Here is a 23,302-nt window from a genome sequence, read left to right as displayed (position 1 = left end):
ATTATTTCAATTTTCCGCAAATACAAACAACACCGAAGAAACAGGTGCTTCTGTGGGGCACTTCGGCCTGTGGAGCGGTCACTACGCCAGTGTTGGGCGAATATTCCGGCAGTAGCTTTGGGGGCCACCTGCATGCGTGCAGTTGACTTGAAATCTTTGAAAGAATTATACCTTTCCACTTCAAATGGGTTTTTATAAAGAGATTCTGTAACGAATCACCCTGAGCCACAGTCCCACGAACAGAATGACCAAGAAGATCTCCGCAGGTGACCTTTTGGCTACAACATTGCCAGCAGCAGCTACATAGTGATGGTCAATATTTAATTCCGCTTCTTTGCATCTCTGCTTTTGCTTTTTTTTATCTTCTCGTGTTGCTCCGGGTCTCTGGTGCTGCACACTTCCTACAGTTCTCCGTCTCTCCGTTTTTCGTGGTTCGTACTTCTTCCCCTGTACCTGCGCCTCTAAATTGTGTTTCAGCGTGTGCCGCTTCATAAGTGTCTCGTACTCCTTCTGTTTTTCCTTGCATTACCTCTCTTCTTTCACTTGAGCAGCCTGTGGGTCCGCCTCTGAGACTGGTGCACCCTCACTTCCTAATTCTTCTGCCGGCCCACTTAATTGTTGCACGACGTAAGCATCAAGGCTCTTCAGAACAGCCGCCACCAGTGGCCTCTATATAGCCGTATCTAGCCTCAGCAAACCCCAGCTTGCCACAAAGCAAGTAGTAAAGTGCGAATAGCTGAATGAGACACCAAATGAACGGGGAGTTTGCTTACCTCCTAGGCCCCCACTTTGGCAGTTCCGTTAATTTGCAAGTATATAACTGGCTGGCAATGATTGAGGAGGTCCGGAAAACTGAGTTTGCTTAAACTCTACGCTGGACCTTTTTCAGTTGGATCTGCGCTTGCTGACCAACTGCCGATTGAAGTGCCACGCTGAGACATTCACGGCAGGGCAAGTTTGCTTAAACTCTACGCTGGACCTTTTTCAATTGGATCTGCGCTTGCTGACCAACTGCCGATTGAAGTGCCACACTGAGACGTTCACGGCAGTGCAAGCAAACAGTCTACAGCCGCTGTCTTGTCCATTGGTCTTCTCCGTGCCTGCTTGCAAAGCCTTTTCATTTGTGTTCTGTGCGTGTTCTTAACTTTACATGAGCCTCCGTCTGTGTGTCTGTCTTTGTTCTGTGCTTCTGCTTGCACCGGAGCTGCAGCTGCAGCTGCAGCTGGTCTTTGCCTGCGTCTGCCCTATGGGTCTTTCTTGTTTCTTTGCATACTTCTCGACGATTGATCGAAGCTTATAGTTAAGAAAGTGAATTTAACAATTTATTTAAAAATGAAGTTCAGGGCTAAGTCCTGCTATCGCCTGTAACGGACCACCCCTAACCTGTTCACGCACCTCAACGCTCAGGTTATATACCAGCAGTGCAAAAAGCAAGCAAACGAACTGTGCACTTGAGAGATTACCAAAAACAAGGCAGCTGCTCTTCTGCTGCTGCTGCTGCGGCTGCTGCACTGTCGTTCCTGCTGCGCCTTCGCTGCGCTTCAGCTCTTGTTGCAGTAAACGGTACCCCAAATCGTAAATAGGGCTGCCAGAGTGCTCGAATCTGGAGCTGCAGCAGCAGCAGCCGCCGCGAGTGCTATCAAACAGACGGCCTGTCGCACCTCATTTCTCCATCATCTGAGCTGTCGGCCTCCTGCTGCTGCTGTCGCTGCCGGTCACTGGCAGCTAGCAGCCGCAAGGCAGTTGTGTTCTGCTGCTCTTGGGTAGTAAACCTGCCCTGAAGCAGCTGCGTTTGCTGCGGTAGCTGCTGCTGCGCCTCCTGCCGCAGCCTCTGTTGGAGTAGAACAGCTGGCATATTGACGGAGTGAGACTGTTGCTGATGCTGCTGCTGTTGTTGCGGCACAAAAAACCTCATGTCACTGCTGACTGCGTGACATGCTGCTCCATCGGGAGCCGTGGCAGCAGCAGCTGCTGGCACTGCCACAGAAACATCTGCCGATGTAGGCGACGCTGCCGCAGGCCGCTGTTGAGCCCCGCTACCAGTAACTGCAGCAGTTGTAGCTGCAACTGGGTCCTCAGGTGTACCTGCATCCCACTCAGAGTCCTTCTTCCCGTCGAAGGAACTGCTGCTCCGCAGTGATAATTGCTGCTGCTGCTGCTGCAGCGGTGGCACTTCCAGCGAAATAGCTGTGCACTGGGGCGAAACGCTCCTGCTGCACGCCATGCCATAGAGCCTCGCTTGGTGCCGGTGGCTGGAGTGCTGCTGCTCCTGTTGCTGCAGCTCTTGCAGCTCCTGCAGTTGTTGCTGCAGCTTCTCAGGCCACAGATGCCCACACAGATACGGGTTTGCAGCAGCAGTTACCGCAGACGAGAGCAGCGCCTCCAGTGTCGCCTGATGCAGCAGCCCCACCCGTTGCTGTTTTAGCAGCAAACGGAAAGGCGTGCCTTTTCTGTCATGCAGACCGCTGCTGCTTGTGGTGTTGCTGCTGTAGCTGCTTTCGCTGCTGCAGCAACTGCATGCGCTGCTGCTGTTGCTGCTGCTGTCAGAACTGTACCTGCTGCTGCACCAGCCAGCAGAACGCCGGCGTAACCCTGTGTCTGCACCAACACCAAGAAAGACATTTGCAGGACAAAAATGCACAGCCAGCAAAATGCGTTAAAGACACTGAGCAGCAGCGGCAAAAAACAGCGACAGCAGCAGCAGCCAAAGCAGCACATGGTGTAGCGGGATTGAAGCTGGAACTCTGTGAAACTGCTGCTGTTGCTGCCGCTCGTACCCATCGTCCAGTGATGCAGCGACGCATGCCGCTGCAGCCTCCTGATGCTGCTGCTGCTGCTAGCGTTACCGCTACTACTGTCATCTGCCGTGCCTTTGAAGGCCCCTTCAGAAAGTCTGCATATGCCGCGCGGTTCTGCTGCTGCTGCCGCTCCGTCATCAGCCTGTGCTGCGGCAGAAGGGGACCAGGAAGCAGCTGCAGGGCACCGCAGACGCTCCTGCAGCACTCGCTGCTGCTTTACAATGCACCTGCGGCGATGCAGCCCCAGTACGCACTGCAGCAGCTGCAGCACAGCGAGAAACAGCAGCAACACAAAGAGCGATACAATAAGGCGGAGCCTGCTGCCCTGCTGCAGGACTAGCCACGAAGCGGGAGATGTCGCACTGCCGCAGCAGCAACAGCAGCATACTGAAGTGCAGCAGCAGCAAATGTCAACAGCAGCAGGGGCAGCAGCACAGTGCATATTACGTACGGCTTGGGCGAGACACGTCTGAAAGACTCCAGTCTGCTGTTGCTGCTGCTGCTGCTGTTCTGCGATAGCGCGAAGCCATTGTCCCTCACCCACAGTGAAAAAGGAGCAGGCGGCCCGTACGAAAATGGTAATGGAAAATTTGCTGCTGCTGCGCATGCGGCTTCTCCTGTTACGCTGCAGCCGTTGTTGTTGTTCTGCGTTCAGATGCTGCACCAACAGAATTAGCAGTAGCTGCAGGCTGCTTCCTGCTGCCTCAGGCATCAGCTGCTGCTGTTGCTGCTGTTGCTGCTGTTGCTGCTGCTGCCTTCGCCGCAATCGGTGTCGTGCTATCTGCTGCGCAACGCTGTTGTTGCTGGGACTCCTTTGATTGCTGCTGCTGCTCTTTCGCCCGGCCGGCCTGCTGTCTCCCGCCGAAGCAGCACCTTTTGCTGGAGCAACCTTCCTGTCAAGGCTGCAAGCGTTGCTGCTACCCCTGCGACTGTTGTTGAGAGCTTCTGCTGCACTGGCCCCTGCGTCAGTTGGAGCAGCGGCTGTTCCTGCTACTGAGCCTACTGCAGTATTGCCCCTCTGCTGCGGCTGCTGCTGCTGTTGATGCTGCTGTTGCTGGGCTTGCGGCCTTTCCTTCTGCTCCTGTTGCTGTTGTTGCTGCTGCGGCTGAGTGCATGCGCGCGACTGCAGCAAAAGGGGAAAGAGGCCTTCAGGGTCTTGCAGAAGCAGCCAACAAGATGTCCGCAGCAACTGTGTGCGCAGCTGAGGATCTCGAGCTTGCCTATGCCGCAGCAGCAGCAGCTGCAAGAGCTCTTGCAGGTGTGCGGCAGACAGCCGCTGTCTGTACACCTCAACCAGCAGCTCCCACAGAGTAGTAGCGCGAGATGAAACGGCGGCGGACACATCGCAGCGGGACTGCAAGCAGCCTGCCGTGTACATCAATAGGTTGTAAAGTGGCATTTGCTGCTGCTGTTCCTGGTGCTGCTGCTGCTGCTCCAGGTCTACACAGTCAGGTGCACATGCAACTGCGAGGGCCACGCAAGAGATGCCCTCCTGCAGCAGCGCTTCATCATCAGTGCGCAGCAGCGCAGAAAGGAGCAGTCGCAGCACAGCAGCAAAAGTGGCGTTGCTGCTGAGGTATGACACTGTGTCGTCATCTGCTTCAGGTGCTGCTTCAGCTGCATGCGACTTCCCCGCGGATTCGGAAGCAACTGCTGCTATCTGCTGCTGTTGGTTCTGCTGCTGGCTCTGCTCCTGCAGCTGCATGAAAGCAGCAAGCAAACAGCTCGAGAGGGCCTCTACACATGTACACACTTCATATGGAGACACCACAAGAGCTGGTGGCAAAGAAGCAGGTCTTTCTCCCGGTGTGGTGGAAGTCGAGGTCCCCTCAACTGCTGCTGACGCTGCTGCTGCTGCTGCGGCTGCTGCTGCGCTCTCCCGCTGCAAAACTGCACATCGCTTTCTGTCTGCTGCAGCACACCGTTGCAGGCGCTGGGCAAGCGGTGGCAGCAAGGCCCGAAAAATCTGCACGCTGCAGCCAACAGAAACAGCAGTCCCAGAAGCAGCAACAATAGTTGAAGCAACAGCAAGAATAATCACAGAAGCACTGCAGGGCCAACAGCAACTGGCGCGCTATGGCCGCATTGAGTCATCAAGGCAGCTCAAAGCTCGGCCAACAAAAGCAGCAGCAGCAGAAAGCAACAGAGGCTCAAGAATCACGGCAAGGAGATACAAACCAGGGAGTGCAGGAGCAAGTGAGGCAGCACTGAAGCAGCAGCAGCAACAGGATTTGCAAGACCGCACCTGTGTCTCTGACAAGTAAGGGCAAGGAGGCGGACTAGCCCCTGAACCAACTGGTTCGTGGGGGGGCTGCGCACAGCCACGCGCAGCAGCAGCTGCAGCAGCTCCTCCAAGCATCCTTCGAGACAGAGCCGGCGCAGGACTGTAGCAGGCGTCACCAATACCACACGCTGCAGCAGCAGCAGCAGCAGCAGGCAGTTCGAGTCGCCGCTGAAACCGCGGAGAAAACGCGGCAAGGATAGCAGAAAACAGCAGCAGCTGCTCGCGACAAATGCCTCGTCGTTGCTGGAGGACACGAACGCCTCGAAAGCCACGCAGCCGCATAACCTGCAGCAGCACTAGAAGCACAGCGAGTCTGAGCCCTCCACACAGCCCGCACTGCAGAGGCATGGACTCCGGATTGCAGCAAAAGCAGCAGCTTCCAATTCACAGATGCAGCAGCTGCCAATTCAAAATTGACGCCAAATTGGCTTTTGTAGGCTGCGCAGCGCGCGGAAGCAGCGCGGCGACAGCAACAAGGCCACCCGCAGAAACATCAAAGTACCTTAGCAGCAAGGGATTCTTCTCCCCGCAAAAAGCTCCTAGAGCCAGCCTGGCGAGCGTCTCCACCTCCTGCGCGTACTTGCGGTGTACGTACACTCGAAGCACACAGGCCACAAGAAGGCAGCGGCAGCGCAGGAGCAGCGAAGGAATGGGGCCTGGCGACGCTGCGTCTGCTTCAGCTTCTTCTGCTGCTGCCAACACATGCGCTATGCACTGTACATGCGCTTCTAATGCTGCTGCTGCTGCGGCGGCTTCTGCTTGCGTGGACCCAACTGCCCAGAGTGCTGCCTGCAGGAAAGGAGCAACAGCACCAGCAGCAGGACTGGCAGGTACCAACAGTGATTCTGCAACGGGAGAGAGCAGCAACAGGAGCAAAACACGCAGAAGCGGCACTCACAAGAACAGCATTACTATGACACACATGCAGCAACCCTGGCAACAGCGCAGCGATATACCTTCAACCAGCAGCAAAAGCAACACACGCAAGAAAGCCTCAACACAAGCGGCAGCAGGCACCGACACACCTCAGTTAGAGACCACCAGGGCAGTTGCTGCTGGCGGCGCTCTGCGCTGATCAGCAGCAGAGACTCTGCTGCCTCTGCAACGGAAGCAGCAACGATTCGCCGCGCAGCAGCAGCTGCAGCACTAGCCGCTTGCTGAGCCTTCTCTTGCGCTGTTGTATCCCCCCAGATCCCTACGGAGTCAGCACTTGTGCAGTAATTCAAGCAGCACTCGCTGATGCAGCTCTCAGTTGCAGCCGCAGTGGCTGCCACGCCCCCGAAGGCAGAAAAACCGTCGGTCTCCTCCTCGGGAGCAGCATGCGCTGTAGCAGCAGCAGCTGCTGGGCTTGCTCTTGAGGATATTGTAGCGTCTCTGCAACTGCACTGATAGGACACAGGTGTTTCAAGAGCATGCAGCAGCTGCAGCACGACGCGGCGAACAGACTGTCCAGCAAGGGCTTCTTCATCATCTGCTTCCCGTTTCTGTTGTCGCTGCTGCTGCTCTTCTTGCTGCTGCTGTTGCTGCCGGCGCCACCGTCGCCGTGCTGCTTCCCCTGCTGCCACCGCTGCTGCTTCCGTTAAAACGTCACTACAGCTTGCAGAAGAAAAGCCCAGAAACTGTAGCTGCTGCCTGTTGTACCCATGCTGCAGCAGCAGTGCTTGCAGCAAAAGCCGCTGCTCTGTGCTGCTCCAATCAATAAAGTTGCTGGCGTTTTGCTGCAGCTGCTGCTCCTCTGCCAAAGACAGCTGGCAATACGGCAGCAGCAAAGACAGCAAAAGCGTTAAGCCCGGGGAAGGCGCCGCAGCTATCTCTTCCTCTGTGGCGACACAGGCTGCAGCAGCAGCAGCAGGCACCCCTGTGACTTGCATTTGCTGGCCAGTTCGTGCTGCAGCAGGCTGCGCACTGAGAAGCTCGTCTGCTTCTTGTGAAGCATTCGCAGCAGCCGCAGCAACTGCAGCACCGTGCGCAGCGTCGCCCACAGGAGCAGCTGATGCTGCTGCAACGGCTGCTGCCACAGCAGCAGCAGCTTCAGTTTCGCAGTCCAGCATCAGAGCCCTGGATTCACGCACGCGAGCACACTCTGTGAGAAGGCAGACACTTTGAACAACAAGACACCGGCCTGAGGTGCTGAGGGCGTTAGAGGCCTCTGCTGCAGCTGCTGCTGCCGCTGCTGCTGCGGAGGTTTTGGCGGCTCCACTGCCTTGTTGCTGCTGCTCTTCCTCGCCCTCCTGAAGCAGCAAGGCCTCGTATGTGCAGAAATAGCGCTGCAGCAGAGCAATGCACGCGTCCAGCAGCAGCGGAGCTACAGCGGCAAACTCAGCCCGCATGCTGCACTCCCAGCTTTTGCAGCAGTCACGATTCGTTGCAGTTGCTGCTACTCCAAACGGACTATTGAACTTGAGTAAGGGTTCCGGCAGCGCCAAGCCGCTGTTGTCTTCGGGAGAAGCTGCAGCAGCAGCTGCTGCTGCTGCTGGTGCTGCCCCTGAAAGCGGAGAGTCTGGTGAAGGTGCCGACGTACTGCGTGTCGCCTCCGACGGTGTGCACAAGCAGGGGGCCTCATCTGTTGCAGCAGCAGCAGCTGCAACAGCAGCAGCGGCGACAGCCGGAGCAGTAGGCGTCAGGTCGGCCTCCAGCGCGGGCAGCTGCACTCTGTGATACTGCCATTTGCTGCTGTTGCTGCTAGGACAGGAAAGACGGGTGATGAGGACGCAGCAGCGGAGCGTCTGCACAGCTACAGTGAGATGACCTCCATCTGTCAGGTGCATGCTGCTGATGCGCAACAGCAGCAGCAGTTGCTGCACCAGAGGCTGAACGTGCTGCAGCAAGGCCGACACCCAGCAGCAGCTGCAGCAGCAGCAGCAGTGTTGCTTGTGCGCTTGCGCAGTCTCCAGCAGTTCCACATAGACCACGAGGCACGCAACTGACGTTGCTGTGTCCAATCGAGGTTTCTGCATTGTCAGCAATCATCACAGCAGCAGCACCAAATTGGCAGCAGCAGCAAACCACAGCAGAAGCACAAGGGCAACTACAGCTACGAGCTGAAGCAAAAATCTGCAGCAGGCATGGCTGCCTGTAGCTAGCAGACAGCAGCAAAGAGCAGTAGCAACACATAAAGCATTAACAAGAGCACCAAATGCAGAAACGGCGACAGCAAAATGCTCAGGAACAACACCAGCAAAAACAACAATTAGAACCCACTTTGATTTGCAATCTTCTTCTAGTCTTTTCAATAGCAGCACGCGGTGTCAGGACTGCTGCTGCGGTGAGCCCTGCGTCAACGGCGGAGCTGTCTGCTGAAGCTGCAGCAAGCATACCTGGAGCCAGCACTACACTATACGTCTGGCGTCCGCCTGCGGTATGCAGCAGCAGCTGCAGCAGTTGCTGCAGCCGCTGCTGCTGCAGCAACAGGAAATTCGGGCAGTCCCTGAGCAGCACCTGTAACAACCTCAGCGTTGCATGCATGACGAACCGGGGACTGCCGCAGCAAGGAGCTTTCTCTATTGCTGCTGCTGCTTCTGCTGCCTGCTGCGCCTTCCGTGTTGCTGCTGCGCGCTGCACCAACTCCTGAACAAAGGCAGAAGCACAGCAGCAGCGCATTCACGAATCTGTTCAGAATGTACATTGCTGCTAGTGTTGCTTCCATATAGCTGTCGGGCTGCTTCTGCTGTTGCTGCTGTTGCTTACCGTTACTCGCATCAAAACCTGTTCCGTCAGGCACTCTGCTGCACTGCAGCACAAATGCCCCGAGTAACAACAGCCAGCAGCAATGCTCTCACCAGCAGCAGCAGCGGCTGCTGGGCCTGTCGTCGGTGATGCTGCCCCTGCTGCAGTCACGCCACTGTTCGAACGGGACACTTGGGGCCTCGCAGGCTCCCTTGCTGCTTCGGTGCTACTTGCTGCTGCTGTTCCTGGTGCTGCTGCTGCTCCCGCCGCTGCTGCTGCTGTTTCGTCAGGGCTTGCCGGCTGGTTCGGAGCGGTGCCATTGGCCTCTACTGCTGCTGCCGACAGCAGCGGCGGTACACTGGTGGGAGCAGCTTCTAGAGGCTGCTGTCTGCACCTGGCATTGCTGCTGCTGGCACTGCTGCTGCTGCACAGAGTATCTCTCGCGTCTGCTGCTGCCCGAAGCTGCTGCAGCTTTTGCTGCAACAGTTTTCGCCCGCAGCAACAGCACGGGTCCGCTGCGCGCTGCTGTTGGTAAGCCACTAGCTGTGTCAGCACCTTGTGCAGCAGCTGCTGCAGCTGCTCCTGAGGGTGGCATGGGGCGGAGTGCAGCAGCAGCAGCAACGCTGCCTGTCGTTCGCTGGGGTCGAACCTGCTCCAGCGGGGCCCCACGAGCTGCCGCAGCAGCGTAGCACACAACACCTGCAGCAGGAAGCCGCTGCTGGCTTGGCTTGTGCTGCTGCTGCTGCTGCCCAATGTAGCTGCAGAGTGCAGCATCTGCTGCCCCTGGTGCGAAAATACGCAGCAGCATCCGGGGGCACTGCACAAGCAAATTAGGTGCTGTTTCTGCTTCTGCTGTTGCTGTTTTTGCTGCTGCTGCTGTGTCGCCGCCGGTGGCCCACCCCGACTGCTGCTGCCACTCGCTTCAAGCCTTTTTTGAGCTGCAGCAGCAGCATGATAGCAAGAATGAGCAAATAAGGCTGAGTTGAAGCCGCAAATAGCGTAGGCAGTCAGAGCCAGGAGCACCCCCGGGGACTCGCAGCAAGAAAGAAAAACAGCCTCTGCTTGCTGCTGCTGCGCTGCGTCCCCTACAAGCAGCTGCTGGAGCAGCGCGTGGCACTCGTGCAGCTGCTGCTCGTAGATCTCAGTGGCGCCTTGCCCTGCAGCAGCAGCCGCTACTGCTTCTTTTGTGGTGTGGGCCTCACCGGGGCAGCCATTTGCTGCTGAGGCAGTTGCATTTGTTGGATCCCCTTCCCCTGCACTGCCAGCAGTTGCTGCCCCTGCTCCTGCTGCATAAACACCCGAAAGTCTGGAAAACTGAACGCAGCACTTGCTGCCGCTGGCGCTGTCTGCCGAGTTCCACAGAAAGAAAGCCTTCGAGTGCAGTGTTTCCTCGTGCGAAGCAGCGGCAGCTGCTGCCGCTTCTGCTGCTGCTCGTACAGCAGCAGCGAAACTGAAGGAAGGCGCCCCATCTAACCCTTCTTCCGCCGGTGTTACTGCTTCTGTGTCCGTTGCTGATGCTCCTGCTGCTGGGCACCGTGGGTCACCAACCGCACCTTTGTCACCGGCAGCGGCCATGAAAGGGAGCAGCGGCTGGTGTTGCTGCTGCTGTTGCTGCTGCTGCTGCATCGCACGGCGATGAAGTGCCGGATCCCCAGCAGCAGCAAGCAATCGCTCAGCAGCCGCGGCCCCTGGGAAAAGCCATGAGGTGTGATGCTGCAGAAGCAGCTGACGAGCATCTGCTGCAATAGAAGCACAACAGCTGCAGCTGTAGCGAGAATAAAAAGGCCGCTATGCCCGACCAACCAGCGGACTGGTGGCCCCCCGGTAGGCAGTCCAGCGGCACCAGCGGCAGCAGAAGGAGGAGCGCCAGCAGCAGCGCCTCCAGCTTCAGTAAACTCGCGAAATGTGCTTGTTGGCTCAAAATCTAGGAAAGAAGGTTGTAAGAAACCCTCTATACAGCAGACAATGAGCAGCACGGGCGCGGGCGGGAGCAGCGGCGTCAGCTGCTGCTGCCGTTCCAGTAGCAGCGCTGCTGCCATTGGCGAGCATGCACAGGGTGGTTGGGACTGTGGTGTTGGTGGTCGGCGGTGCCCGCAGCAGTGCCTGATGGGACGAAACTAAATTAGTTGTTATTAACTAGCGGCTTCATCGTTGCAGCTGGACTTCACGCAGCCGCAGCGGCAGCAGCAACAATTGCAGCAGCATCAGCCGCTGCCTCTAGAGAGGTGCTGCGACAGCCTCAGACAGCCATTTGCCGCTGCAGCCGAAGCCGTGCTGTTCTTGACTGCTGCAACTAGTTCTCTGCATGCGCTTACACGGCGGCAAAGGCGGCAGACACAGCGAGACACGGAGCCGCAGTAGCAGAAGTACTCAGAGCGGCAGCACTAGAATCTTGTGAGGACCATGAACCGCATCCAAAGCCATGCCGCGCCCGACTCCCACAGCGGCAGGGGCCCTGTTGCCTGGCGCTCAGCCACTTCTTGCTGCTGCTGCTGTCTCCTGCAGCAGATGCAGCAGCAGCAGCTGCTGCGTCCATTCACAGCCGACGCTGCAGACTCAACAGACGCGTGGCCGAGTAAATAAAACTGTAGAGAGCAGTTCCAGAGGATGCTGCAGTCGATCGGACGCAGCGAGTCAGCGGCAGCCCAGGCAGCAGCAGCAAAGGCAAGGGAGTCGTGTGGCTGCGATAAGTGCTGCCCCAGCTCATGTGGATCCCGCAGCAACAACAGACACCCAACTGATCGCTGCTGCAGTAGCCCGCGTGCTGCACATCCAGCGGCAGCAGCAACAGCAGCAGCACCAGCAACAGGTGCAATCAGCTTTGCCACTCTCTCTTCCCGCATCTCAAATGGATTCGCTGCTGCAGCAGCACGGCATAGACCCTTCATCATCTCGGGGGGCGCACCTTCACCATCTTTTGTCAGAGCACTGGCCCTTATCGCAGCAGCAACTGCAACAGCAACAGTTGCTGCAGCAGCCGCCGCACTTGAGCCGTCACCAACAGCAGCAGCCAGAATTGCAGCAGCAAGGGGCAACAGGTGTTCCGCAGCTCACGCTAGAGATCGTTGCATATCACCCTCCAGGGCAGCAGCAGCAACAGCAGCGTATCCAGCAGGGAGTGTGTCGGCTTGAGAAGCTTCACGGAGCATTGCTGCAACGTCACGGGAAGCAGCTGCTGCAGCAATGGCACTCAAGAACAGCAATCGCAGCGGCCACTGATGCTGCTGCAGCGGAAAAGGTCTGCCGCACCAGCAACTTCCTGCTGCAACAGAGCGTTTATCAGTGCTGGGCTGCTGCTGCGAAAGCGGCAGCAGAGCAGCGGCGACAGCAGCAGCAGCGGCGCCAGCAGCAGTCTGCACTCGCTGTCATATGCCGATTTGCACGACTACATGCACTGAGAGGAGCGCTGCATCACTTGGGGCAGCAGCTGTTGCTGCAGCAGCACTGGCGCACCAGCAGCGGTAGCAGCAGACTTAAGAGCGAAGCACTCCACGCTTGGCGCTACGCCTTTCTGCCTCAGCGGCGGCGAGCCCGGCAGCTTGCTTCTATTGCTGCTTCTTTGCGTCAGCAACAGCAGCAAATGCTGCTGCAGAAGGTCTGGCAGATGTGGAAGCAGAAGCAGCAGCAGCAATGTGACAGTAACACACTCCGCCTACGGTTGTCAGCTGCCCTGCAGCAACGCGGCCTCCAAAGCAAGGTGCTGCTGCTGCTTCGGCAACACTGCTGGATGCAGCAACGGCTTCGCGCTGCGGCAGCAGCAGCAGCAAATCGAGTTTCTCTGCTGCGCATGCATGTGGTGTTGCGGGAGTGGCGGTCTGCCGCAGCCGCAAACTGCCAGGAGGCAGCGTCTGTAGCTCCATATCGCAGCGCAGCAGCAACGCTGGCCATTGTGCGCTTTGTTGTGCTGCATGCGCTGCAGCAGCAGCAGCAGCAACCGCAGCAGCAGCAGTGGACCTTAGCTCGGGCTGTGCTGGAGGCCACCAGTCGCAGGGGCTTGCCCCATCTCCCTGCACCTGCCTTACATGTCTTATCTCTTGTGCCCTTAGAGCTGCCTACACACCCTACGAGGTTGCTGCAACACGCACCTACTGTGGCGAGGATCTTGAAAAGGGTAGGTCGGAGCTGCTGTTGTTATGCTTCTTTTGGTGTGGCTGCTGCTGCTGCAGCTCTAGAGCAGCCGCCGAGAGTTCGTTGCAGCTGAAATCCGCTGTGTTGCCATGGGTCATGCCGCTGGTGGGCTGCTGCTGCTGGTGCTGCAGGAGCTGCTGCGCAACAGTTTTCGTACATGGAAGGAGTGGACTGCTGCCGCTGCTGCTTTTCGGCAGCAGCAGCAGCAGCGCTTGTTGCGCGTTGCTTTCGAGGCGCTAGTTGCAGTCACGGCTAGGCAGCAGATGCTGCAGAAGCTGCATTTTGCTGCGGCAGCCATCAGCAACAGGACTCTGCTGCAGTGTGCTTGGACGGAATGGAGGCAGCGCTGCCTCCGCTACGCCTCGTTTAGGCAACGGTGCCATGCTTTGCTGCAGCAGGTGAGCAGATGCTGCCAGCTCTGCTGGTGCTGTTGCCTCACGTTTGCTGCTGTTCATACCTGCCTTCGAGTGCTGCAGCCTCCGTCGCGTTGCTGCTGGTGTTGCCGCTGCAGCGCACGACATCTTTGCAGCGCCGGGCATTCTCTGCTCTTCGCCTCTTCACGGCAGCAGCAGCCGAGGAGAAGCAGCAGCAGGCAGCTGCGGCTTCTGCACTGCGACTGACGCGGCTTAGGTGCCTTTTCACTCAGCTTCAGAGGGCATACCAGGTACATCTCGGCTCCTTACCTGCGGCAACAATTACTGGCTGACTAGAGAGCTAGCTAGCTAGCTGGCCGCTGCTGTTGTGAAACACTTGTAGTTGCTGCAGTTCTGCCTCAGGCGCGTCGCCACGCTGCTGCTTGCAACGAAGCAGCTTCCTTGCTGCAACAGAAGCATTTGCTGCGCCGTTCTTTCTGGTCCCTCAGAGAGAATGTAGGGTGAGTTTGCTGCTGCTCCAGCAGCGACTGCTGCTGCCTTTAACTGCTTGCTGAATCTTCTTATCCTGCGCTGCCTGCAGTTGATCTGCACCTGCGACAGCTGCTGCTGCTTCTTGCGTGCAGAGAGGCAAAGAAGCTGCGAGAGGCCAGACTGGTCTGCCAGCAAGTGCAGCGGCGGCATGTGCTGCGCTTGTGGTGGGTATTGGCCGCTTCTGCTACTGCGCTGCAGCAGATGGGTTTACTGCTGCAGCAGCGTCGGGCGCAGCAACAACTGAGATCTCTCTTCGCACTGTGGAGAGCAGTGGAGAAACGCCAGAAATACCTGCGGGAACAGCAAGCCGCCCTGCAGCAACGGCGTCAGCAGCTGCTGCAGCAGCACTACTTCAGCCTCTGGAGGCAGCGACAGGAGCAGCGCAAGGAAGCATCAGCAGCGGCGCAGACGCTTGCCGCATGCTTGGGGCGGCTTTTGCTACGCAGTGCGTGGCTGTCGTGGAAGCAGGCCGGGAAACTACAGAAACGTGAACAAGCGCTGCAGCAGCAGCAGCAGCAGCACATTGTACAGCAGTCTTTTCATGCATGGCGATCTCTCCTTATTTCTGTTAGGCTGGTGAGCTGCGGCCTTTGTAATTTTTATTAGGCATGCTTGCTCAGTACTAAAGTGCTCGCCTCTCCTTTCGCTTGTGCAGGCATTGCTACTGATTTTGGCACTCCTGCTGATGATGCTGCTGCTGCTGTTTCTGCCTGCAGCGAATCTTGCGTGCAAGGGGTGCTGTACTACACGGGTGGCTGCGGCGGATTCTCCTCGCCTGGCGGCTGCGTGCAGAAACAACTCGCTGCGGCTTGCAACTGCAGCAGAACACAGAAAAGAGAAGACTTGCTGCAGCTTTCATAGGCTGGAAGCAGCACTGGCAACGCCAGCAGCAAAGGAGCGGTCGGATACAGCACGGCCTGGTGCTGCTGGATCGCCAGCACCGCGAAAGGCTGCAAAGCGCATTTAGCCGCATGCGAGCAGCAGCAGCGCGAAGCCCGCTCGAGCAACAAGCTGTGGAGGCACTGCAGCGCCGACAGCAGCAACAGCTGCTGCGCAAGACGTGGAGCCAATGGCACCAAGCCTTGCATCTTCAGCAGCAACTGCTGCGGCTTTCGGCCTTTGCTGCTCGCTACAGAGCGCGGCTTGCATTGCAGCAGCTGCGTGCGCATGCTGCCGCAGAGGCAGCACTGCAGCAGCGTGCTCAGCCGCTAGTTGAGAAGAGCGACAGGCTGCTGCTGCGGCGGTACTGGCTGCTATGGCGCTCTGCTGCACAACACCAGCAGCTGTTGCAGCAAGCAGCAGCAAAGGTCCTGCAGCTGCATCAGCAAAAAACGCAGGAAGGTCTACGCAGGTGTTTTGCAGCCTGGTAGGTGTTGCTGCTGCAGTGGATGGCCGTTGCCGGTGGCTGCTGCTGCGGCACGGGCTGCGGCACACTGTAATTTACATGGGACATTCACGCTCTGCTGCTGCGCTGCTGATGCAATGTTGTGCTCCAGGCGGATGTGCGCCCGCTTCTCTGCGGCTGGCCGCTTTCTTGCTGCAGTGGAGAAGCGGCTGCAGCAGCGTGCTGGTGTTGTTGCACTTCGGTTACATGCAAAGCATGCCTCGGTGTTGCTGCTGCTGCTGCTGCTGCTCTCGCGAGCATCGCGTATGGCGAGGTTGCGGTTTGGGTGGCAGCAGCTGGCGCTACACTGGGAGAAATGCCAGCAGCAAACAGTGAGTTTGTGACTGTGTTCGCCGCAGCAGCAGCAGCAGCAGTAGTAGCAGCAGTAGGAGCAAAGGGGGCACAGGCTCAGAGGGCCCAACAGCAGCATGCTGGGCGTGTTTCTGCGTGTCATGCGCCCCTATACAGCTACAAGCTGATGCTGCGGTGAGACGGCGTGAAAAAGCATTGCTTTTCCAGGTGTTTGCTGCGTGGAGAGAGCAGCTCCAAGTGAGACGGCAGCTGCAGCAGAGGAAGCAGGAGCTACGCCAGAAGGAGCAGGAGCTGCAGCTCTTGCATAGCTTGAGACTGCAGCAAAAGGTGCTAGTTGCTTGGCTTCAGCGGCTGCTGCGGCCAGTGCAGCAACAGGAAGCGGCTGCAACGTTCCAGGATAGAGGCAGGAAGAAACTGCTTTTGACGCTGCTGCTGCAGTGGCAGAAAGCTGCTGCCGCGGCTCGGCGGCGCCGTTTAGCTGCTGGTGAGGAACGGCTTTGTCCCTATAGTGCTGCTGTTGCTGCTGCTGTGCCTGCCGCTCATGCTGCCGTTGCGCTTCTTGGCTCTAAACCAGACTGATAAACAGCGCTATCCTTGCTGCTCCTCAGTTCACGATTTGTTCAGGTGTTACTGCTGTTGCTGCAGAGGCTGTCCGTCAGCAGTCGTCGCTGCGGACTCTTAGGCTAGTTTTTTCTTGCTTGAAGGATAGGGCGCGGCGGCAGCAGGTGCTGCGGCTGCGGCTGTTGCATGCCCTGCTGTTGCTGCCGCTGCAGCTGCCGCTGCTCCCTGCTGCGGCGAGAGCTGCAACAGAAACAGCGAACGCAGGTGCCACGCATGCTCACCTGCCCCTTCCACTAGTTTCCCGTGCTCTGCTGCAGTCTCTTGCTGGCGAACTGTCTTTGTCCGGACCAGACCCGCAGCAGGAAGAGCAAGAACAGCAGAAGCTGCGGCAGCCAACCCCGTCAACGGCAGCGCCTGAGTCTGCGATTTCTCTACAGCAGCAGCAGCAGCAGGAGCAAGCCCGGTGCTCTCCGCCTCCTCTGCAGCTCCCTGCTGCTCGTAGATCTGACAAGAAAAACGCGCGAGCATTTTCAGCAGCAGAAGACAAAGAAGCAGCAGCAGAGGGTTTGTGGGCCTCGCAAGACTCAACTGTTGCTGATCCAGAAGACCTGTTGGCTTCTCGCCGAAGCAGCTGTGCGGTGCTGCTGCTGCTGCGGGAGATCTCCGCCACGGCAACAGCAACAGCAAATACAAAAGCTGTAGACGCATGCATCGACGCCTTCCAAAAGGAGAGGTGTTGCCTGCCGCAGCAGCAGCAGCTGCTGTTGCTCAGTCATTCGGTGCTGATGCAGCAAAGTGACCCTGACTTGAGCAGCGCTTCTGAGCAGCAGCAGTGTGTCGTCTACAGTAGCGGCAGCACTCAGTGGAAACTTTCACTGCCTCAGGGGCTTCTGGCAGCAGCTTGGCACTCTGTCCGGGTGGTTCGGCGCTGCTTCTGTTTGTGGCGTCAGTATAAAACAGCGGACTTGCTACGGCGGCAGCAGCAACAACAACAGATGCTGCTGCTTGTGCAGAAGCAAAAGCAGCTGGTGCAGCGGGACACGTGGCTCGCTTGGCGCAGTCTATGGCAGAAGCACGTAGGCGCTGCTGCTGCTGCGGCGCAGCAGCTATCGCTGTTGCTGCTGCGGCGGTTATTCACTAGCTGGCATATTTTGGCCCACCCGCGCGTGCAGCGTTGTGCTGCTGCTGTTGCAATTGTGCAGAAGCAGCAGCAGCGTTCACTTTGCACAGTGACTCTGACTGCTTGGAGGGAATGGACCACGTACGCTCCCACGCCTATCTCCATTAGCTTGGCACGAGCTTTAGCTTAGTTAGTGCTGCAGCAGACGGCAACTTAGCCTTGCTACTGCTGTTGGTGTTGCTGCTGTTGCAGGAAGCAGCGCCGCTTGAAACGGGCAGCAGCAGCTACTGCTGCTCTGTCGGTAGCTCGTGTCAATTCTGAAACGCTGCGCTCGTGGACTTTTGCAACACGCCTGCAGCGGCTTGAGAAGGAGGTGCCGCTGCTGGTTTGCTGTCTCGTCTGCGGCTGCTGATGCTTTGCTGCTCCGCCTGCGGCTGCTACTGCTTTGCTGCTCCGTCGGCTACTGCTGCTGTGTGCGCCTCTAACTTGTGTCGATGTGTGGGACTTCTGAGTGTACTTTTTTATTCTTGTTTCTTGGGTTATTCAGTGACTGTGCTGCAGGTGCAGCGTCGCCAACAGCGGCGACTGCTGCAGCACCTGTTGCTTGAGTGGCGTTTTTGTGCTCGCGCGCGTCGTGTTGTGGCTGCTGCACTTCTGCCGCAGCGTTTGCCGCTGCTGCGGCACGGCTGGCAGCAGCTCCGGCTAAATGCTTTTTCCAGCAGGCTGAAGGAGCAGGTGCTGCAGCGGGCCTTTGCTGCGCTGCTGGTGGCAGTCAACCGACGGCGGCGTCTCGAGTGGTGCCAAGCTTGCGCCACCATTCAACAAGCCGTAAGGACATTATCAGCAGAGCTAGCAGCAGACAGCACGGTGGCCGGCTTTCTCGCGGTACTTTTTGTGGCTAGCTCCAGTAGCGTGGGGGGCTGCAGCAGTAATTATAGCAGCACTTTCTGCAGCAGCAGAGGCGTACGCAGCAAAAGCAGCTCTGCGCCCTTATTTTGGCATGTTGCTGCAGATCCGCACACAGCACGAGGTATTCGAGCGATGGCGCTTGCTGCTGCTGCAGCGGCGCCGTGCCGCCGCATTGAGAACAGTCGGTGCTGCAGCTGCTGTGCTGCTGCGGCTCAACCGTGTCTTCTCTGCCTGGAAGGATCTGGCAACAACAAGGCAGCAGCAGAGGCAGCAGCAGCTACTCCTGCTGCAACAACGGCAGCTGCTGCAGGGAACCTACGGCAAGGCCCTTGCTGGTCGTGTATTCAAACTCTGGCTCTTGGCTTACAGGCTGCAGCGCCTGCTTCAAAGGCGTGCTGCTGCAGCAGCTCGCAGGACTTTCCAGGCCCTGAGGGAGGTCTGTCTTGCTTCTCTCAAAAATCATTGCTGCTGCGCAATGGTCTCACAGAGGAGTCAGGGTACACAGCAAACAAGCATGCATCAGCTACTGCTGCCGTCTATAGAGCTTATCTTTGCAGCTTTCTGTCCCTTTGCCACTGTTGTTGCTGCTGCTTGTGCTGGGGGCGCTGCTGGTTATCTTCTGCAGATAGCTGCTCGCCGGGCGTTGGAGGTGCGCTGCCTCAACGCATGCAGGCTCCGCCATTTGCTGTTCTTGTTCTCGGCTTGGAAGAACGCAGCAAAGATGCAGCGAGCTGCTGCTGCAGTGGACGAAAAATGCTCTCACAGGTCTGCTATTGTTGCTGCTGCTGACTTTAGAGCTTCTTCACTTGCCGCTGGCTGCTGCTGCACTTGCTCTTGTTGCTGAAACGACTGCAAATTCCGTTTCAACCCGTGTGTGCTATCGCCACTGACTCTGTGTCACTGCTGCACTTGCTGTCATCGCTGTCGCCGGTGCGGTGCGCTGTGCTGCTGAGCTGCAATATCAGGCTGCTGTTGCATGCATTTTCACAATGGCGTTGGCTCCAGCAGCGGCACGCTCTTTTGGAGCAGCTAGCTTGGCGGGCGCTGCTGCAGCGACAGCAACAGGTTGCTGCTGCAGTAATTCAAGTACGCTCCCGCTGTTGCGCCACTGAATTTTGCTGGCCCGTGACAGCATCAGCTTCACCAAAGGCCAAGTTTGCTGTCTGTTTTCGCTGCCTCAGGCTCTGCGGTTGAACGCGCAAAGGCAGCTGCAAATGCGGTTGCTGCAGCTGCGTCGACAGCAGCAGCAGAAGTTGTTGCTACTGCGTGCATGGCACCAGCTGCTGAAGTCCTGCTGCTTCTATCGTCAACAGCTGCAGCAGCGAGCCTTTGCTGCGCTACGCTTTGCTGCGGCTCTGTCACGGAGCGTCTTGTTAATCGTTGCATGCGTTCGCCGACTGCAGCAACAGCAGCAGCGGGAGGCACTGCAATGTCTGCAGCAGAGAGCTGCGCTCAGCAAGAAGCTACAGCAGCTGCTGCGCGCAGCAGCAGGGCAGCAGCTGCAGAAGAGCTTGCAGCGCGTGAAGCAGTAAGTATTGAAGGAATGAAAAAGAGTCATAGACAAATGGGCAGACATAATTAGACTAAAACAGAACGTGGCAGAGTTGGCATGCATAAGGTGAAATACGAAGGCACAGAACACAAGACCAAACGTGTTCGCTGGTGCTGCTGTTGCTGCTGTTGCTGCTGTTACTGCTGTTGCTGCTGCTGTACAGATCTCTTATGTACTATTACGTAGCTCTGAAGGCTCGTGGCGTGTGTAGTGCTGCTGCTGCTGCTGTTGCTTGCAGGACGGTCGAGTCTCGGTGCAGCATGGTGCTGCAGCTCATGCATCGACATGCACTGCAACAGGAACAGCTGCAGCAATTCACTGCAGCATGTGAAGGAAGGCAGCAGCTTGAGTGTCTTAAAAGGTCGTTTCATGCATGGCAGCATCTTGCTAGAGCGCGACGGCGCGCTGCAGAAGCAGCAGCACTGCTGCAGCAACTGCGAGAAGAGACAGGGCCTCAGCTGCTGCTGTTGGGATGTCTGCGAAGCTGGTGCCAGGCAGTACAGCAGCAACGGCGATGGCGAACTGCTACTGCTGTGCTGCAGCTGTTGCAGCAGCGGCACTTGTTTGCTGAGTGGCGCAGGGTGCTGGACGAAGTAAGAGACGAGCAGCAGCTGCAGCAACAGGCACTGCTGCTGCAGCGACAGTGGAAAATGCGCCGTGTACTCTTGCTGCTGCATGAAAAACAGCAGGAGGAGGAGTGGAAGGCATGGTGTATTGTCAGGGCGGAGAATTTCCTGGGGCTGCTCCAGGAACGTCAGGTACTGCGCACCTGTTGCTGTTGCTGGAAATGCGCTGCTACTGCAGATGCTTTTGTTGCTGCTACTGACCTTGCTGCCACGGGTGCTCCGGATGATGCGAATGCACTCTAGGAGTTTCGTCATATTACTACGTGGCATGAGGTGCCGCACTGCAGCGTAAGCCACCGCTGCTTGTGCTGATTCGCCTGCTGCTGCTGGGAGTCCTTCTGCTGTGCTGTAGCAAAAAGCAGTGCTGCAGCACTGGCGTTTTTACACGCAAAAGGAGAAAAGATTGCACGCTTGCGCTCAGCAGGTCCAGCAACGGCAGCAGCAACGCGCCCTGCGGATGTTTTTCCAGCACATGGTCTCAGCTGCGGCAAAGGGCCAGCAGTTAGGCGTTGCTGCTGCAGCAGTGGAACAAAGACACCGTCGTCTGCTGCTGCGCACTTTTTGGAGTCACTGGTTCTCTTTGTCCCGTTATGCAAAGGCAGCTAGCGCGCTGCTGCAGCACTTCTTTATGCTGCAACAAATCCGACAACTAAGTGAGACTAGTGCTGCAACAGCTCCAACGGCACTTTCTGCGTCTGTGCTTTGGTCAGTCATTGTCATAATTAGACAGCGATTCTTGTCTGCTGCAGTGGCCTGGTCACTGCTGTAGCTGCTCCTGCAAGACATTTCATTTGCTGCAGTGCCTGGATGCTTGTGCAGGTCGTGTGGTGTCCTTTTGGAAAGGCTACGCTGAGCAAAGTCGCAGGCTTCGGACAGCAGCAGCTGAGCTGCAGCAGCGGCTGCAGCAGAAGCAACAGCTAGCTGCTGGTGTCTTAGTGGAGCGTGTGATGCGGGAATGGCAGGGCCTAGCCTTGCAGCGTCAGCAGCGGCGTCAAGCCGCACAGCAGCGGCTGCAGCGGCAGCTGCTGCTGCGATACCAGCAACAAATGAGGAAGTTTCTAACGTATTGGAAGGTTGCAGCAAAACACAGGGCTTCCGCTAGACAGTAAGTCGTGTGTTGGTTCATTGCCTGCTCCTGCCTCTCCTTGAGGTAGCGGACCTGCTGTTGCTGCAGTCGCTGCAACACATAACTCTACTCTGTGGCGCTTTGGTCCTCAGGGCTGTGCTGCAGCGCATCGGAGCGTTCCATCACCAGCAACAACAGCAACAACAGCAACACCTGCTGGGACTGCCGCACCGCTCCCAGGCCCTCAGGAGGCGGGCAGCTTCCCTGAGCAGCAGCAGCAGCAGTAGCCGCAGGAGCAACAGCAGCAGCCGCAGAAGCATCAGCAGCAGCCGCGGCAGCAGCAGCAGTGGTAGCAAAGAAGCCCTGTCCATGCCAGGCCCTTCGCAGCGGCTCAGATGGAGGGACGAGGGGAGACCCGCAGCAGCAGCGACAGCAGCAGCAGCAGACGCATCTGATGATGCGTTGCCAGAGCTGTCGACCGCAGTTCCGCGGCAGCAAGAGCAGGCGCAGCAACAGCAGCTGCAGGATGAGGCTTTGAGTCTCTCCTTCTCCCGCCAGGCTTTTCTTTCCCACTCGCAAACTTCTGAGCAAGATGTGCTACTGCAGCAGCGGTGGCGGCAGCAGCTGCAGCAGGAGCAGCAGACACAGCCACGCCTTATCAAAGCAGAGGCAGCTGGCGGTGACCAGCAGCGACAGCAGCAATCGCAGCAGCAGCAGCAGCAGATGTGGCTTCAGAGTCCTGCCCTGCCAACGGGTTCGCTTCATCTTGAGGACTTGAAGGAAGAGGAAGAGCCCATGCAGGAGGCAGCAGCGATGTACGCGGGTGCTGCTGCGGTTGCGGCTTCGCTGGATGAGGAGCCACCGCAGCACCACTCCGGCCCACGTTCAAATAGCAGCAGCAGCAGCACCGGCAGCAGCAATGCAGTTTCGCCCCCTCGCCGGCGCAGTAGCCATCTTCCTTTCAGACAGATGCACCCAGAAATATTTGATAGCAGCAGCAGCAGCAGCGTTAGAGGGACTGATAGCAGCCGCTGGCGAAGCAGCCCTGGCAGCGGGTCTTTGCTGGATGACGCCGCAAGTAGCAGCGGCAAACAGCAGCAGCTGCTGAGGGTATCTAAGCGCCGCTCTCTGAGCACGACCAGCGCAGGGCGACAAAGCTACAACAAAAGCAGCAGCCCCAGCGGCCAGCTCCGGGAAAGAAGCCGGGCGCTCAGTGACACCAGCAGCCAAACAGTGAGGCGGCGCGGCATCATTAGCAGCAGCAGCAGCAGGGAAAGCAGTAGAAGCAGCAAACGCAGGAACAGCGATAGCAGCAGCGACGAAAGCGGAGATGACTTTGTTCGCACTGCAGTACTGCCTCCGTCTCCCTATTCTGTCACCCCCAACGAGCTGCTGCCACAGCGTAAGTCTTTCCATGCTCTGGTGCAGCAGCAGCTGCAGCGGCGACGACAGAAACAGTGGCAGAGTCAGCCACAGCCGAAAGAAAGCCCTGACGATACAGCTTCGCATGCGGACAGTGAGCATTTCCTCCGTAGAGCGTGGGAGGGAGATTTGCAGCAGCAGCAATTGCTGCTGCAACTGCGGCGAGAAGTGAGAGCAGTAGCAGCAGCGAGTTCGCCGCAACAAAAAACCAGCCCCTAGTGGCCGCTTCTTAGATTGTTTTTTTTTAATAATTAGCACTGAAGCCTATGGCAGTTTCTGCTGCTGCGGGTGGTAACGTTGGCGGCTTGTCTTGCTGGCTTCTACAATTGCCCAGTGGCCTTCCTGCTGTTACCACTAAGCCAACCACTCCTGTAGCTGCTGCTAGTAGAGAGTAAAGTGGCGCTAATCAAAAAACTTTAAATATTTGTTGCGGCAAGCGCCTGCTGCGAGCTGAGGCACAGCGGCTGCAGGCGTGTTAGCCACCAGCTCAAAGCCGCGACAGAGCCCCCAGATCAACAAGCGGCTGAACAGCCAGCTCAGTACAACAGGGGCAATCGGCGGGCTTGCTA

General features: G+C 57.8%; 2 protein-coding genes across 2 annotated transcripts; one reads left to right on the top strand and one right to left on the bottom strand.

Annotated features, from left to right (window-relative positions):
* Positions 1-1,345: 1,345 nt before the first annotated feature.
* ETH_00023325 (uncharacterized protein) lies at positions 1,346-10,323 on the bottom strand (the record flags this gene model as incomplete). The annotated part of the gene is made up of 10 exons (XM_013380506.1): positions 1,346-1,362; positions 1,464-1,609; positions 1,662-2,598; positions 2,778-3,060; positions 3,250-4,771; positions 5,044-5,367; positions 5,585-5,871; positions 6,108-8,033; positions 8,284-8,649; positions 8,770-10,323. The coding sequence occupies 10 exons, from the start codon at positions 10,321-10,323 to the stop codon at positions 1,346-1,348; spliced, it is 7,362 nt and encodes a 2,453-aa protein (XP_013235960.1).
* Positions 10,324-11,170: 847 nt separating this feature from the next.
* Positions 11,171-22,952, top strand: ETH_00023320 (uncharacterized protein; the record flags this gene model as incomplete). The annotated part of the gene is made up of 19 exons (XM_013380505.1): positions 11,171-12,859; positions 13,008-13,274; positions 13,388-13,540; positions 13,653-13,750; positions 13,874-14,357; positions 14,498-15,147; positions 15,278-15,497; positions 15,634-15,961; positions 16,102-17,299; positions 17,411-17,531; positions 17,720-17,986; positions 18,171-18,503; positions 18,693-18,832; positions 19,033-19,153; positions 19,249-19,595; positions 19,858-20,377; positions 20,598-20,898; positions 21,065-21,350; positions 21,464-22,952. The coding sequence occupies 19 exons, from the start codon at positions 11,171-11,173 to the stop codon at positions 22,950-22,952; spliced, it is 9,012 nt and encodes a 3,003-aa protein (XP_013235959.1).
* Between the last annotated feature and the right edge of the window lie 350 nt (positions 22,953-23,302).

This window comes from Eimeria tenella, genomic scaffold, assembly GCF_000499545.2.
Source record: "Eimeria tenella Houghton genomic scaffold, Eth_scaff67, whole genome shotgun sequence".
Lineage (NCBI taxonomy): Eukaryota > Apicomplexa > Conoidasida > Eucoccidiorida > Eimeriidae > Eimeria > Eimeria tenella.
Note: the sequence above shows the minus strand (reverse complement) of the source record. Positions and strands in the feature narration are given on the sequence as shown.